General features: G+C 59.5%; 1 protein-coding gene across 3 annotated transcripts in view; it reads left to right on the top strand.

The window, feature by feature from the left end:
- Window positions 1–14,688, top strand: part of HSPG2 (heparan sulfate proteoglycan 2) — a 96,707-nt gene that overhangs the window by 78,625 nt on the left and 3,394 nt on the right. For all 3 annotated transcript variants that reach the window (XM_037498667.2, XM_037498668.2, XM_037498666.2), the window contains exons 66-95: window positions 300–435; window positions 757–908; window positions 1,231–1,372; window positions 1,468–1,608; window positions 1,929–2,063; window positions 2,301–2,482; window positions 2,903–3,098; window positions 3,339–3,518; window positions 3,809–4,069; window positions 5,158–5,356; window positions 5,852–5,949; window positions 6,338–6,604; window positions 7,239–7,348; window positions 7,529–7,676; window positions 7,759–7,875; window positions 8,549–8,660; window positions 8,944–9,088; window positions 9,170–9,269; window positions 9,421–9,530; window positions 9,652–9,760; window positions 10,128–10,226; window positions 10,567–10,788; window positions 11,064–11,308; window positions 11,664–11,835; window positions 11,938–12,060; window positions 12,158–12,211; window positions 13,683–13,758; window positions 13,840–13,918; window positions 14,065–14,135; window positions 14,311–14,394. In XM_037498667.2, coding sequence (XP_037354564.1) covers window positions 300–435; window positions 757–908; window positions 1,231–1,372; window positions 1,468–1,608; window positions 1,929–2,063; window positions 2,301–2,482; window positions 2,903–3,098; window positions 3,339–3,518; window positions 3,809–4,069; window positions 5,158–5,356; window positions 5,852–5,949; window positions 6,338–6,604; window positions 7,239–7,348; window positions 7,529–7,676; window positions 7,759–7,875; window positions 8,549–8,660; window positions 8,944–9,088; window positions 9,170–9,269; window positions 9,421–9,530; window positions 9,652–9,760; window positions 10,128–10,226; window positions 10,567–10,788; window positions 11,064–11,308; window positions 11,664–11,835; window positions 11,938–12,060; window positions 12,158–12,211; window positions 13,683–13,758; window positions 13,840–13,918; window positions 14,065–14,135; window positions 14,311–14,394 — 4,265 coding nt within the window. The remainder of the gene's footprint in view (window positions 1–299; window positions 436–756; window positions 909–1,230; window positions 1,373–1,467; window positions 1,609–1,928; window positions 2,064–2,300; window positions 2,483–2,902; window positions 3,099–3,338; window positions 3,519–3,808; window positions 4,070–5,157; window positions 5,357–5,851; window positions 5,950–6,337; window positions 6,605–7,238; window positions 7,349–7,528; window positions 7,677–7,758; window positions 7,876–8,548; window positions 8,661–8,943; window positions 9,089–9,169; window positions 9,270–9,420; window positions 9,531–9,651; window positions 9,761–10,127; window positions 10,227–10,566; window positions 10,789–11,063; window positions 11,309–11,663; window positions 11,836–11,937; window positions 12,061–12,157; window positions 12,212–13,682; window positions 13,759–13,839; window positions 13,919–14,064; window positions 14,136–14,310; window positions 14,395–14,688) is intronic.

Below are 14,688 nucleotides of genomic sequence, written 5' to 3'. Positions count from 1 at the left end.
GTGTCAGGAGCTGACTTGGAGTCAGGAGGCCAAGAACAGGCTGGGCAAGGCAGGGCCACCCCTGGTGCCACCTTGGTGCCAATTAGGAAAGGACACCTTTTCCTCGAGATCCTGGACTTCCTCCTGCCAGAAAAAAAAAAGTCATAGTAAACATGGGTTACAGTGTTGAGGGGGTCACCTTGGACAGGATGCCTACATACGGGTACAGGACTGCCCTGGGGGCAAGGCCAGAGGGTCTGGGCATCTAAAGGCCCTGGCCAAGGGTCCCCCAGCTCACTCTCCCCACTCTCGTCTGCCAGGTCCACGGCCCCCTGCTGAGGCTGAACCAGGTGTCCCCGGCTGACTCTGGCGAGTACTCGTGCCAGGTGACTGGCAGCTCCCTGAAGGCTTCTGTCCTGGTCACCATCGAGGCCGCTAACCCAAGCCCCATTCCTGGTGAGTGACCGGCACTGGAGCATTGCTGGGGCCTGGCCTTGCTCCTCCCAGTTACCCCAGCAAGCTCTGGCTCTCCCCTCCAGGACCGGCCGCCAGCCCCTCCCCCACCCACTGGGGCTCACCAGCCTTGGGCTTTGGTATGGCTGGCACCTGGACGCCCAGGGAACACAGACCCTTCTTAGGTCTGTGGAGCATAGCCTTGTCCATCCTCTGAAACTGCTGCCCCTCCCAGAGGACCAGCTTGTACCTGCCCCCACCACAGAGTCCCTCTTCCAGCCCCAGGAGCCTTGCCTCCCTCTCTCACCCACCCTCTGCCCGCAGCCCCAGGACTGGCCCAGCCCATCTACATTGAGGGCACCTCCTCCCATGTGGCCGAGGGGCAGACTCTGGACCTGAACTGCGTGGTGCCTGGGCAGGCCCATGCCCAAGTCACATGGCTCAAGCGCGGGGGCAGCCTTCCCGCCCGGCACCAGGTACAACGTCCAGCAGTGGGAGGGGTCCAGGGCAGAGAGCCCACCTGCTCTCCCAAGTCTGCTCGGGGACCCCAGGGGATAAATAAAATACATTGGGGGGAAGCGCTCGCCAGCCTGGGAGTCAAGAGACCTGGCGCGTCTCTGCTGACTGCTGCTGACTTTCCTGACCCCTTTGCTCTATAAAGTGGGCGGGTGGGACTTCTAGGGCTCCAAAGATGAAGCTTCCTCCCCACCAGCTGGAGCCTGAGGCCCCGTGAGAACTCAGAGACGTGCCCTGTCCTGAGCGCTCCGGCCTGATGGCTGCCCCTCCCCACTCTGACAGGCCCACGGCTCCCGGCTGCGCATCCACCACGTGTCCCCCGCGGACTCCGGAGAATACGTGTGCCGCGTGGTCGGCAGCTCGGGGCCCGAGCAGGAGGCCTCCTTCACGGTCACCGTCCCGCCGAGTGCTGGGTCCTCCTACCGTGAGTGGCACATGTCACTCGGGGAGAAGAGGGGCTGGGGCCGGGGGCGGAGCCCACCCAGCCCTGCTGAGCCAGCCCTCTGTCCCCCACCCCAGGCCTCAGGAGCCCTGTCATCTCCATTGACCCACCCAGCAGCACTGTGCAGCAGGGCCAAGACGCCAGCTTCAAGTGCCTCATCCACGACGGGGCGGCCCCCATCAGCCTTGAATGGAAGACCCGGAACCAAGAGCTGGAGGGTGAGCGGCGGGATGGTGGGGCTGGAGGCATGAGTGCGTGGTGCTCCCCTCTGCGGGCAGGGCTAGGCCGCGATGGCACCAGGCTCACCCTGTGACCCTATGCAAGGCCCTTTCCCTCTGGGGCCTTGGTGTCTCCATCTGTGTGGTGAGGGGGCTAGACCCAGGAGTCTCCAAGGGCTCTTTCCTCTGTCACCTGTGGCTGAGCTGGACACACGCAGACTGGAGGTGTCAGGGGCAGGGCGTGGAAGGGCATCTGTTGATATCACCAACACATGAGGTCAACCCCCCTGACCATCAGCTCCCCCATGCCAATCCCACAGACAATGTCCACATCAGCCCCAACGGCTCCATCATCACCATCGTGGGCACCCGGCCCAGCAACCAGGGCACCTACCGTTGCGTGGCCTCCAATGCCTACGGCGTGGCCCAGAGCGTCGTGAGCCTCAGCGTGCACGGTGAGGGGCATCAGCCATGTGAGCTCTGCCTTCCCGATTCTGAGCTCAGAACCTCCAGTTTAAATTCTGCCCCCTGCATTGCTCCTCTCTTGTGCATTCTCCCTCTCTGAGCCTCAGTTTCCACATGGGTGCAGGGGGGAGACCAGTGCCCACCTGGCAGTTACTCAGGAGGGGGCTGCGACTGCCAGTGGCCATTGAGCCCTGCACATGCCTCAGTGGTGTTGTTCCTCTGGGCAGGACCCCCGGTGGTGTCTGTGCTCCCCGAGGGCCCTGTGCGGGTGAAAGTGGGCAAGGCTATCACCCTGGAGTGTGTCAGTGCTGGGGAACCCCGCTCTTCTGCTCGCTGGACCCGCATCGGCACCTCTGCCACCCTGGAACAGCAGACATACGGGCTCATGGACGGCCACACGATGCTGCAGGTGAGGCGGCTCCCCCCGGCCAGAAGCCAAGGCTGTTCTGTGGGTTTGACGCTGTCTCCAGGATCCATCCTTGACCAGATGCTTTCAGGAAAGAGTGGTGTGTGGGTGGGGGTGAGAATGGATGGAGAGAAAAGGGGGGATGGTCACGGTGGATGGTGAGAAATGGGTAGATGGGTGGTGGATAGGTGGTTAGGTGGGAGGTGGGTAGATGGCTGGCTGGGTGGGTGGATGGGACAGGTGGGTGAGATGATGAACAAGGGGACAGATGGTCTAATACGGTGTCTTATATGTGAGTTCTCTGGAAGCCAACCAAAGAAGAGAGCAAAAACAGGGAAGAAATAAAACCAAGCCAGAACTAGGGGCTGATGCCAAGCTCTGTTCCCCCTCCCCCACATAACCTGCCTCCTTGCTTTCTTCCAGATTTCATCAGCTAAACCATCAGATGCAGGCACCTACGTGTGCCTCGCTCAGAATGCACTGGGCACAGCCCAGAAGCGGGTAGAGGTGATTGTGGATACAGGTGCCGTGGCCCCAGGCGCCCCCCAGGTCCAGGTTGAAGAGGTTGAGCTGACCGTGGAGGCTGGACACACAGCTACCCTGCGCTGTTCAGCCACAGGTGTGGACTGGGTCTGGCACACAGGGCAAAGCAGGCGCCTTGGGACCTGAATTGTAAACATGAGAGAGCTGTGGAGGATAGGAGGATACAGGCTTAGGGAGGGGACTCTGTTTGGGCATCTCCCACCAATGCCTTAGTGCCCCCATGAAAGGGCAGGATCACCCGGGGTCCTTCCTTGCCACCCCCACCCCCAGCTGGTCCTGAGCATCCCAGCAACCTCTGTTGTCTTCCACTCCACAGGCAGCCCCACGCCCACCATCCACTGGTCCAAATTACGCTCCCCGCTGCCCTGGCAGCACCGGCTGGAAGGTGACACACTGATCATCCCCCGGGTGGCCCAGCAAGACTCGGGCCAGTACATCTGCAACGCCACCAGCCCTACCGGGCATGCTGAAGCCACCATCGCCCTGCACGTGGAGAGTAAGGACTCATTTTCCCTCCTTGGGCCCCATTCTCTGTACTGCATGGAGGTCTGAGCCCCCACTCCCCACCAGGCTCCACTTGGATAGAACATCAGGACACCCATCCAGAGCCCTGTGCATCTCTGGTCCCCAGAGCCTACCCTACCCCAACACCCACACCCCCTTCTAGCACCTCTGCTGCCCACATCCCCAATCCTATGGACTTACCGTTCAGCCTCTCTGGGCCTTTGGCAAGTCACCAGGGCTGGACACCTGCTCCCATCCTGACTTCTGCATCCCCCACCCCAGGTCCACCATATGCCACCACAATCCCAGAGCACATCTCAGTGCAGGCAGGGGAGATGGTGCAGCTCCACTGCGTGGCGCACGGGACACCCCCGCTCACCTTCCAGTGGAGCCGGGTGGGCGGCAGCCTCCCCGCAAGAGCCATCACCAGGAACGAGCTACTTCGCTTTGAGCCTGCGTCTCCTGAGGACTCAGGCCGCTACCGCTGCCAGGTCACCAATAGGGTGGGCACTGCCGAGGCCTTCGCCCAGGTGCTTGTCCAAGGTGAGCAGCTACAGGCATGTGGGGACCTGCACTTGGGGCAAAAATGCCCTCCTCTGTTACCCCACAATGCCCTCCTCTCCCCAGTTCCCCAAGGCCTGAGGTAGGCCTGCCTCCTCCAGGCCTGTGGTCTCCATACTGTTCTCAGCAACTCTTGCTCTCATTGCTGTACCCCTTCCCTTGACATTGACTTTGCATTGCCAGTGGCTGTTGTTGACCCTTGTGCCCCAGCCTGCCTCACCTGCCAGGCTGAAAATGCCCAAGGCAGAGCCCGGAGCCCGTCATCTCCAGCAGCCCCTTATCTTTCCACCACAGGACCCAGAACAGACGGGGGTGATTGGACAGTGGAGACAGTGAGTGTAGGGCAGGGCAGCACCCACCCCCGATGTCCCTGGGGATTTAGTGGACCAAAGAATCCAGCATCTCCATGGTCTCCTCTGTCAATGACACAAGGCCAAACGAGTGCTGTGGGGGCCCACATTCTAGAAGCAGAAAAAGCATGTAGCCCAGTGGCCAAGAGTCTGGGTTTAGTTCATGGCTTGGTCCTTGCTAGTTATGTGACCTGGGCCAAGTCAGTAACCCTCTCCAAGCCTTAGTTTCTTCACCTGTAAAGTGGGGAGAACAGGTCCGGCACGTAGACTGACTTAGATACATTTACATAAAGCCCGTGGCGATAGCAGGCCCCTCACACAGGGTAACATGCATCTGCGCCCAGCCCTTGCACACGCATGTGCCTTCATCACGGATCCTCTTATTTTAGGCTATAGCTGGACGCGTCCACTGCCCTTCCTTACAGTGTCTAAATCTTCCCAAGACCAGCCCCTCCCACTCTTGTTATAGGCTGCCCTCCCCTCCCAAAGGCCAGGATTTTGTGGGTGCACAGAACCTGGTGCTCCTCAGGCTCTTAGATGTCTTGGCTGAATGACTGTACAAGTGACCGGTCAGAGAGGCTGCCGGGAAATGGCCTTTGAATGTTTGGAAACTTCCTGGGTCCTGGGGACCTTAGGGATATCACAAATGTGCATGCAACACACACACACACAGACACACACACACACACACACACACACAACCTGAACGTGTTCCCACAGGCCCTTCCGGCTCCCATCCCGCCAGCCCAGCCGGGTCCACGGCCACCATTCAGATCACACCTCAGATAGAGACCAAGAGCATTGGGGCGAGTGTCGAGTTCCACTGTGCCGTGCCCAGTGACAGGGGCACCCAGCTCCGCTGGATCAAGGAAGGGGGTCAGTTGCCCCCTAACCACAGCGTGCAGGATGGAGTGCTCCGGTGAGTGGGGGTGGGGAGGGACTGTATGGGCACCCCAACCCAAGTTGCACAGGAGGGCTGAGGTAGACTAACTTTTAGGGTATCCTCGGGGAAGCTCTTCGCCTCCCCTGGGCCTCAGTGCTCTGAGCTGTGCAGTGGGCATAGAACACTGAAATGAGATTATCTGTCTCATACAACACAGGCTTAGCACAGGGGTGGCCTATGTAAACAGTGGCCCAAATGGATGTGATTACTGTTGTTGTGATTATTATTCAGAGGATAGAAGACAGGCTCTGAGGCCAGATAGATACAAACGACTCCATCTCAGCTCTGCTACTTGATAACTGTGATCTTGAGCTCTAGACCATAAGGCTTTGGCGGTGACATCCACCCGCCCTGTCCGTGTTGCCTGGCCCTTGGGGGACTAGTTTATGCGGCGCTGTCACCGCCCTCGAAATTGCAAAGCACTCTCATTAGTTATTTTTTCTCCCTACTGTCTTATTTTTTTCTCTACAGAATCCAGAACCTGGACCAGAGCTGCCAAGGGACGTATATTTGCCAGGCCCAAGGACCGTGGGGACGGGCCCAGGCCAGTGCCCAGTTGATTGTCCAAGGTAGGAGAGTGGCTGCAGGCCTCTGCTGAGACCAGGGGCCAGGAGAGGGGCCCCAGACCTGGACCCTAAAGAGAATTATCCAGTTCTATCTTGTGTCTAGCAGAGAGTCAGGGAGTTTGACATGGCAAGGGAGATGGGTGGAGTGAGTGGGTACGCAGACAAACCAGTGAGGGCTGACTCGGTGCATACACGAGCGAGTAAGCAAACGGAGTAAACACGTGAGGGTGTTAATAGGTGAATGTGTGAAAAAGAGAATGCAACAATGAGTGAACGCCTAGGCTCCAGGGCTCACCTTTTCTGGGGCGTCTGCAGTCTCCGTCTCTTGCTGGCCTCCGTCTCTCCTGCCTCGAGCTGGCCTCACTCTGCCTCTGCCTCCCTCCTCCCCCAGCCTTGCCCTCCGTGCTGATCAACATCCGGACCTCCGTGCACACTGTGGTGGTTGGACACGCGGTGGAGTTTGAGTGCCTGGCGCTGGGTGACCCCAAGCCTCAGGTGACATGGAGCAAAATTGGAGGGCGCCTGCGGCCTGGCATTGTACAGAACGGAGGCATCATCAGGATCGCCCAGGTGGAGCTGGCCGATGCGGGGCAGTACCGCTGTACCGCCACCAACCCCGCTGGGTCCACCCAGTCCCACGTGCTACTCCTGGTACAAGGTGAGGGCTGGTGGGGCTCTCGGAAGGAACCAGGAGTGCGGCGGGACTCCCCTGCTGCTGTCTCCTGCTTTGCCTGCTTTTTTCTTCCTTCCTGCTCCCCAGGGAATGTTCTATGTTGTACATTTAAAGGAGCAGGTTCATAATGAACGGTGTCTGCAGGAGATAAAAGTGTTACCCTAGGGCAGCTTGGAACTTGCAGGCAAAAGCAAGCCATGGGGGATCAGGAGGAAAGTGGATACGGCCTCACCTACAGGAGTGCCTGCTCTGCAGCCCCTCATTGGCAGAGACATCGACAGACATAAAACAGCTAGGAGTGAACACAAATCTGTGTTTTCTTTAGAGGCAATTCCTTTTTACCCCAAACATATGACTTGCTTCCAAGTCTACTGACCCACACCATCCTGGTACCATCCTAGGTCCCCAGAGGACTGCACAATTCCGCCCAGGTGTGTTGAAATTTCTCGAATGGTGCAGTCAAATGTTCCTGTCCCTGAGCCCTGACTGTCACTTCTCACCAGGACAGCCACCTTTCCCTCTAAGCCTCATCTGTGAAATGGGGACATGGGCACAGACCGGGCTCACACATGATGGCTGTCACCAGGTTGATGGCCTGTATCTCCTCCCCTTCCCACAGCCCTGCCCCTGATTTCCACGCCGCCAGAGGTCCGCGTGCCTGCTGGTTCTACCGCTGTCTTCCCCTGCATGGCCTCTGGCTATCCCACTCCTGATATCTCCTGGAGCAAGGTAAATACTAGCAGGGGCCAGCCTGAGGGGCAGGGGCCATGTCTTCACCATCTCAGGCCCCCAGGTCATCGCCCAAGCTTGGCCCAGAGCACTTGCTGAGCATTTGAGGGCAGCCCTGAGGTAGAGATGGGAGGAGGCCCCGTGGAGGTGCCAGGGTCCAAAGTATGGGTGTGTTTGCAGCTGGATGGTAACCTGCCACCTGACAGCCGCCTGGAGAAAAACATGCTAGTGCTGCCCTCGGTGCGACCCCAGGACGCAGGCACCTACGTCTGTACTGCCACAAACCGCCAGGGCAAGGTCAAAGCCTTCGCCCACTTGCAGGTGCCAGGTGAGACAGTAACCACCACCCCTCCAGAACTGTCAGTGCCCACTCCCTGCTGGGCATCGTCTAACTGTGCTCTCTGCTGCAGAGCGGGTGGTGCCCTACTTCACACAGACCCCCCGCTCCTTCCTGCCACTGCCCACCATCAAGGATGCCTACAGGAAGTTTGAGATCAAGATCACTTTCCGGCCTGACTCAGCTGATGGTGAGCAGGGAGAGATGCTGATTTGGAGGGGCTCAGGGCAGGGGATGGCCTGGAGTAACTGCCCTCACAATGAGCCCTGGCTGCCCCAGTCTCACCACCTCCCGTGGCCCTCCCTGTCCCAGGGCCCCCAGGCTGCTGGGCAGTCGCTCTGGGCCATCTCTCATGCCTCCCACACCCCCCCCCCATACTCCCCTCTTGAGCTTCCCCATGGTCCCCCTGGCCTGGGAGCATCAGCACCCAGTCCCGCCCCTTCTCCCCACCCTGGCTCTGTTCTTTCCACCCCCTCCATGTCCTCCCATCCCTCCCCCTCTCCTCTCTTTGTCTCATCTGTTTCTCTGTCTCTTCCGTCTCTTCCGGGTCTCTGACTTTCACTGTCCAGGCCTCCTCCTCTTCTCGGGTGAGTCTGCCTCCCTCTGCTCCTTCAGGTAGACCCCGCGGTGTGACTGGGGCAGATTCCATTTCTCTCCAGGGGCTCTAGGCGAGGCCCTTCTCCTCGGGGCACCATCCTGGGCCACGGCGGGGCTTCCCTGACTGCCCCCGGCCCTCGCTGTGCCGGGTGATGGGCAGGAGCCGAGGGCTGGAAAGGCTCACTAGCTGGGGTGGCTCTTCTTGGGGCAGGAGGGACAGGAAGCCTGTGGTGGCTGGGGGGCCTCACACCACCTTGCCCACCCAGGGATGCTGCTGTACAATGGGCAGAAGCGGATCCCAGGGAGCCCCACCAGCCTGGCCAACAGGCAGCCTGACTTCATTTCATTCGGCCTTGTGGGCGGAAGGCCCGAGTTCCGGTGAGAACCTCAGCCTCCCCATTCACGGAGAGGGGGCCGGATGGGGGGAGCTTTAGACAGGCATGTCCCACCCTGGGTTGAGTTGTGCAAAGACCTGGGCTGGGGTGCTGCTCTGAACAAGCCCCAGGGCAGGGGTGCACAGAAAGAGAAGGCCTGGAGGGGCAGGGAAGGGGCAGGTATTAGGTGAGAAGGAAGCAGGGCAGGGACTACAGAAAATGCCCAGGCTGGCCCCTTACTCAACCCCTATCTACGCTTTCCTGCCCTCCCCCATCCCACGGAGCAGGTTTGATGCAGGCTCAGGCATGGCTACCATCCGCCACCCCACTCCGCTGGCGCTGGGCCAATTCCACACTGTGACCCTGCTGCGAAGCCTCACCCACGGCTCCCTGATTGTGGGCAACCTGGCCCCTGTCAACGGGACCTCCCAGGTAAGAGCAGGCCCATCCCCTATTTCCAGCCCCCTCACCTGAACCTCTGCCTGCCATTCCTGACCCCCCCCCACTCCCCAGGGCAAGTTCCAGGGCCTGGACCTGAATGAGGAACTCTACCTGGGGGGCTACCCCGACTACAGAGCCATCCCCAAGGTGGGGCTGAGCAGCGGCTTTGTAGGTGAGCGCCCTTCCGCCCTCCAGCCCTGGCCATGCCTCACCTGACTGGCTGGCAGAGCCCTTGGGAGCTGGGGAGGTACTGCCAGGTGTGGGCTGGGGCTGGGCAGGCCGCCCAGGGCCCCATCCTTGCTCATCCTGCACCCCCGGCCCAGGTTGTGTCCGGGAGCTGCGCATCCAGGGTGAAGAGATCGTCTTCCACGACCTCAACCTCACAGCGCACGGCATTTCCCACTGCCCCACCTGTCGGGATCGGCCCTGCCAGGTAACCCCACACTGCCCACATCACCTGGCTGCCCCTGGTCACTGGCCTTACCCTGGCTGGCTTCATGGGAGTGTGGGAGGCCAGAGCATTCTGGGCCCGACTTTGGGGGGCTGCCTTGCAGAACGGCGGCCAGTGCCAGGACTCAGAGAGCAGCAGCTACGTGTGCATCTGCCAGGCCGGCTTCACTGGCAGCCGCTGTGAGCACTCGCAGGCCCTGCACTGCCACCCAGGTGTGTGCCCTGTCCCCATCCCTGCCACCCCAGGACCTGCCTCTGTCATTTGCTGCCCCTTCATATTCACCCACACCCCAGCTGCAACTGGTGCTCACCCCAATCCCTGCCACCCCATATGCTGTCCAGATGGTCTTTCAAGAGCACCCCACGGGGTCACCTGTTCCCTTCCCCCCATGCCCTCCTCTTCCCTAGCCTCCACTTTTGCTCTAGTCCACCTGCCACTTCAGTCTTCTGGACAGCCCAAGGCTCCACCCAGCCACCTCCCCACCCTCCCTGACTAGCCAAGCCCCCAGGGTGTGATGAGCAGGGTCCCACCTTCTCCTGAGTCATCTCCATGCCTCCCCTGCCTCTTGTGACCCCCCAGAGGCCTGTGGACCCGACGCCACCTGTGTAAACCGACCTGACGGCCAAGGCTACACCTGCCGCTGTCACCTGGGCCGTTCGGGGTTGAGGTGTGAGGAAGGTAAGTGGAGCCAGGCCTGAACCCCTGGGAGCCCAGACAGGCAGGCGGGGTAGCTGGGCAGCGCCGCTCTGGGCATGATGTGCCCTATGGATGGTAAAACTGTTCAGATCTAGAGGGCCTCAAAGTCAGCTGCTCGAGCTATGCCTGAACTCTTCACATGAAGATCCACAAAGGGCGCCCCGTGTTACTGGGCCCCTCCAAGGCTAGTGGGCAGGGCCGGGGCCTGGGACTTCTGCCTGCTGCTGCTGTTGCTCAGCTTGTCCTGCACCTCTGGGAGGGACAGCGGGGTGGTCAGGGGTTGCGGTATCCCCGCTGACCAGCTGAGCTGTGGCTGCTACAGGTGTGACAGTGACCACCCCCTCCATGTCGGGCACTGGCTCCTACCTGACGCTGCCTGCTCTCACCAACACGCACCACGAGCTGCACCTGGATGTGGAGTTCAAGCCACTGGCCCCAGATGGGCTCCTGCTGTTCAGTGGGGGGAAGAGTGGGCCCGTGGAGGACTTCGTGTCCCTGGCGCTGGTGGACAGCCACCTGGAGTTCCGCTACGAGCTGGGGTCAGGTGAGCACCAGGCACCAAATGCCCATGGTTCTGGGTGTCAAGCTTTGTGCCTCCCTCGGCTCCATGTCTGACGAAGGCTTACAGGAATAAATTCGGAAGTCAGCCCCCCAAGTGCCCCCTGTTCCTTCTCGTCCTTCTCTCATGGTGTGACGGAAGATAAGTCCCTAGACCTGCAACACCGGGACACAGTAGAAAGTCCTCTGTCTGCTCAGCACTCAAGGGCGGGGCAGGGCAGGGTGATCTGCGTGCCCAGCCCAACCCATTTTCCTCCCCAGGGCTGGCCATCCTGCGGAGCCCCGAGCCGCTGGCCCTGGGCCGCTGGCACCGCGTGTTTGCCGAGCGCCTCAACAAGGATGGGAAACTGCAGGTGAACGGCGGCCGCCCCGTGCTGCGCTCCTCTCCGGGCAAGAGCCAGGGCCTCAACCTGCACACCTTCCTCTACCTGGGTGGCGTGGAGCCCTCCGTGCAGCTGCCCCCAGCTGCCAACGTCAGCACTCACTTCCGGGGCTGTGTGGGCGAGGTGAGGAACAGTCTCGGGAGCATGGGTGGGTGAGAGGGTACTGACTGGGCCCCTCCACCCACAGCCAGCTCAGGGTCCTGGGGATCAGACCCCTCACCCTGAGCCTCTGTTTCTTCCTCTATAAAAAGGGGGCTACCAATACCTGCTTGGAAAGGTTGTACTGAGGATTGACTGCACTGATGGATGGTGCCGGCACACAGCAGGGATGTGTGTCATGTCCCCCCTCCCCTGCCCTAGAATCTCAACCAGTTCCAACTTGGGTTCCCAGCTGCTCTGTGCTGCCTCCTCCCCGCTGGCCTAGCTGTGCCTTTGCCTCCTGCAGCCCTTGAGTCCCGCAATGTCACTGTGCCCACAGGTGTCAGTGAATGGAAAGCGGCTGGACCTCACCTACAGCTTCCTGGGCAGCCGGGGCATCGGGCAGTGCTATGACAGCTCCCCGTGCGAGCGCCAGCCCTGCCAGCACGGCGCCACGTGCATGCCCGCCGGAGAGTACGAGTTCCAGTGCCTGTGTCGAGATGGCTACAAAGGTGTGTGCCGGCCTGGGTCCTCAGAGGACCTCCCTGGGAGGGAGTGGTACCGGGGGTCAGCGCCCCTCCAGCCCGCTCCCTCATTCCTGCGCTGGCCCACAGGAGACCTCTGTGAGCACGAAGAGAACCCCTGCCGACTCCGTGAACCCTGCCTGCATGGGGGCACCTGCCAGGGCACCCGCTGCCTCTGTCCCCCCGGCTTCTCTGGCCTACGCTGCCAACAAGGTAACACCCCTCGCTTCTCTTCACTGCCCTCTTGGGGCCCTGGACCCGGTACTCATGGGTATCTGTGCCCACCAACTGAACCCTGTCTTCCCCATAGGCCCTGGACATGGCAGAGAGTCCGACTGGCATCTCGAAGGCAGCGGGGGCAACGGTACGTACTTGCTCTAGCAGCCAGAGAGGCCGAGTGGGCTGTCTCCTCCCTGGCTTCGGGCTTTCCGCCCCCTCTCCCACTACAACGGGCCCAAGTGGGAATCTGCTGGGCACAGATTGGCAAAATAAAGGAGCTGGGTCCTGCCTGTCCATACTGGCTAGGCCACCTTGGGCAGCCCCTTGAACCACTCTGACTGGTCTCCTCCTCTGCCTTCATGCTTTCCATCAGCAAACATCTGTGTGCCCATCCTCGCCCTGAGAGCAGTAAGACTGTAGAACCTGTGAGAATGAGGGTCCTGCCTTATTTACCTTATACTTACATTTGCCAACTGTGTGACTTTTGATCAGTCACTTAACCTCTCTGTTCATTGCTTTTCTCATGTATAAAATAGAAAGAAATAACATCCTTCCACAATATTTTACATAAAATGTTATGTGAGAGAAAAATCTATTTAGTATATTTAAATGCTTAGAAAAATATCTAGTGGGTAGAGATTGGGTATAGAATGTTAGCTCTTGTTAACAGTATATCTAAGTCATGGGATTATTATACGGATTCAGTTAAATGAAATGGTGTTTGTACCCTGCACAGTTTCTAGCATGCAGTAGGAGCTTGGGAAATGTTAGCTGTTACCCCTGCCCCTGTAGCTACCAGGCCCACAGTAGCCAGCACTGGCCTTGGATGGGTATGAGCAGATGGGACATGAAGGCCCAGGTTGCCATCCAGGCTCCTGACCTCCTGGGCAAGTCCTTCACCCCCTGAACCTAGTCTCTCTCTGGGTGATGGAGGAAGCACAAGGGCTCTGGACCTCTTATGCGTATAGGCCTAGGTGGCCAGCTCTCCTAGTTTGCTCAGGCCTGATGGGTTTCTCCAGATGTGGCACTTTCAGAGCTAAACCCAGGGTCAAACTTGGTAAATGGGGGTTGCCCTACCTGGACCCTACTCACTTCATAAATTAAAATATATAGGATTCCAAGGGGGCCAATTATACTTAAATAAAAATAAAGGTACATCATTAATACAAATAAATAAATAAATAAAGTATGCTTCCATAAGGTCATCAAAATACTTAAATGTTTCTGATTTGCAATATGTGCTGCTTTATTATCATATTAAATAATAAGATCCAATGAGAGGCCTAACAGCTACCAATTAGCGTCAACAAGCATGAACATTGTTTTAAAATATTTGCACCTGCTAACGTGATACAGCATCACCTGCTAGTGACAAAGCCACAGTTTTGCTGCTGCCCCTTGGTTCACTGGCTCCCAACATCACTGGGGACAGCTCAATTTCAGTGAGTTGTGATGTTTTTCCATCCAAGTTCACAGCCCTCCCGGGTATCCAGGGACTGTGGGTCATCGCCCTCTTGGAGGTACACGTCAGGCTAGAGGTGGGGGTCGGGGGAACCGAGGTGAGATGGATGCTCAATACAGGCGAGCAGGTGTCTCACCGTCCCGTTCCCCTGCAGATGCCCCTGGGCAGTATGGAGCCTATTTCCATGATGACGGCTTCCTAGCCCTCCCCAACAGCGTCTTCTCCAGGAGGTGAGAAAGGTGTTGGAAGGGCTTGTGGATTGCAGGGGAGGAGGGTGGCAGGTTAGGTGCTCACCTGCTGCTCCCCCACAGCCTGCCCGAGGTGCCCGAGACCATCGAGCTGGAGGTTCGGAGCAGCACGCCCAGCGGCCTCCTGCTCTGGCAGGGCGTGGTAAGTGTGGACATCCAGCCCAGTACCTCACGCTTCCAGCCTCCTGGTGGCCAGGGCAGTGGGAAAGAAGAAGGCTGTGACCACAGCCACTGGGGACCTCAGTTCTCCAGGCTGAGCACCCCAAAAACCCTGTGCTACCCTGGCAGGAGCTGGGAGAGGTTGGCCGAGGCCAGGACTTCATCAGTCTCGGGCTTCAGGATGGGCACCTTGTCTTCAGGTGGGTCCTGGCACCTGACCCTTCCCTGGCACCCCCTCAGCCACCTTTACTCAGTCCCCTGGCTCCTCTATGGGAAGCTATAGCTCCCAGTGTCCCAGTCACACACCACCACAGCCTTCCCACCCGTGCTGCAGTCCTGCCCCAGCTCATACTTTCTGGGCCTATGTGACTGCAGCTACCAGCTGGGCAGTGGGGAGGCGCATCTTGTCTCTGAGGACCCCATCAATGACGGCGAGTGGCATCGGGTGACGGCACTGCGGTAAGGGAACCCACCCAGGCACTGCGGAGAGGGGCCCAGCATTCTAGAGGGGGACTGCAGAGAGGCGGGCATGAGCTCTGGGAAATAAGAACTTGAAGCCAGGGTCCGGGAGAGCCCACCAGGCAGAGCATAGACCCCCCCCCCCGGGGCAGCACAGCAGTCAAGTCCTTCCCTCACCCCCCCTGCCCCCGCCCGGGACCATCACTCCATGGGGGGGAGGCGAGTGAGCAACTCGGGGATGGAAGAAACCTGGGAGGGGGACCTGGAAGCAGCATTTGTGGAGCCAGCTCACGC

This window comes from Talpa occidentalis, unplaced genomic scaffold (assembly GCF_014898055.3).
Source record: "Talpa occidentalis isolate TD23 unplaced genomic scaffold, MPIMG_talOcc4v2.1 talOcc4.9, whole genome shotgun sequence".
In the NCBI taxonomy this organism is placed as follows: Eukaryota; Metazoa; Chordata; class Mammalia; order Eulipotyphla; family Talpidae; genus Talpa; species Talpa occidentalis.
Note: the sequence above shows the minus strand (reverse complement) of the source record. Positions and strands in the feature narration are given on the sequence as shown.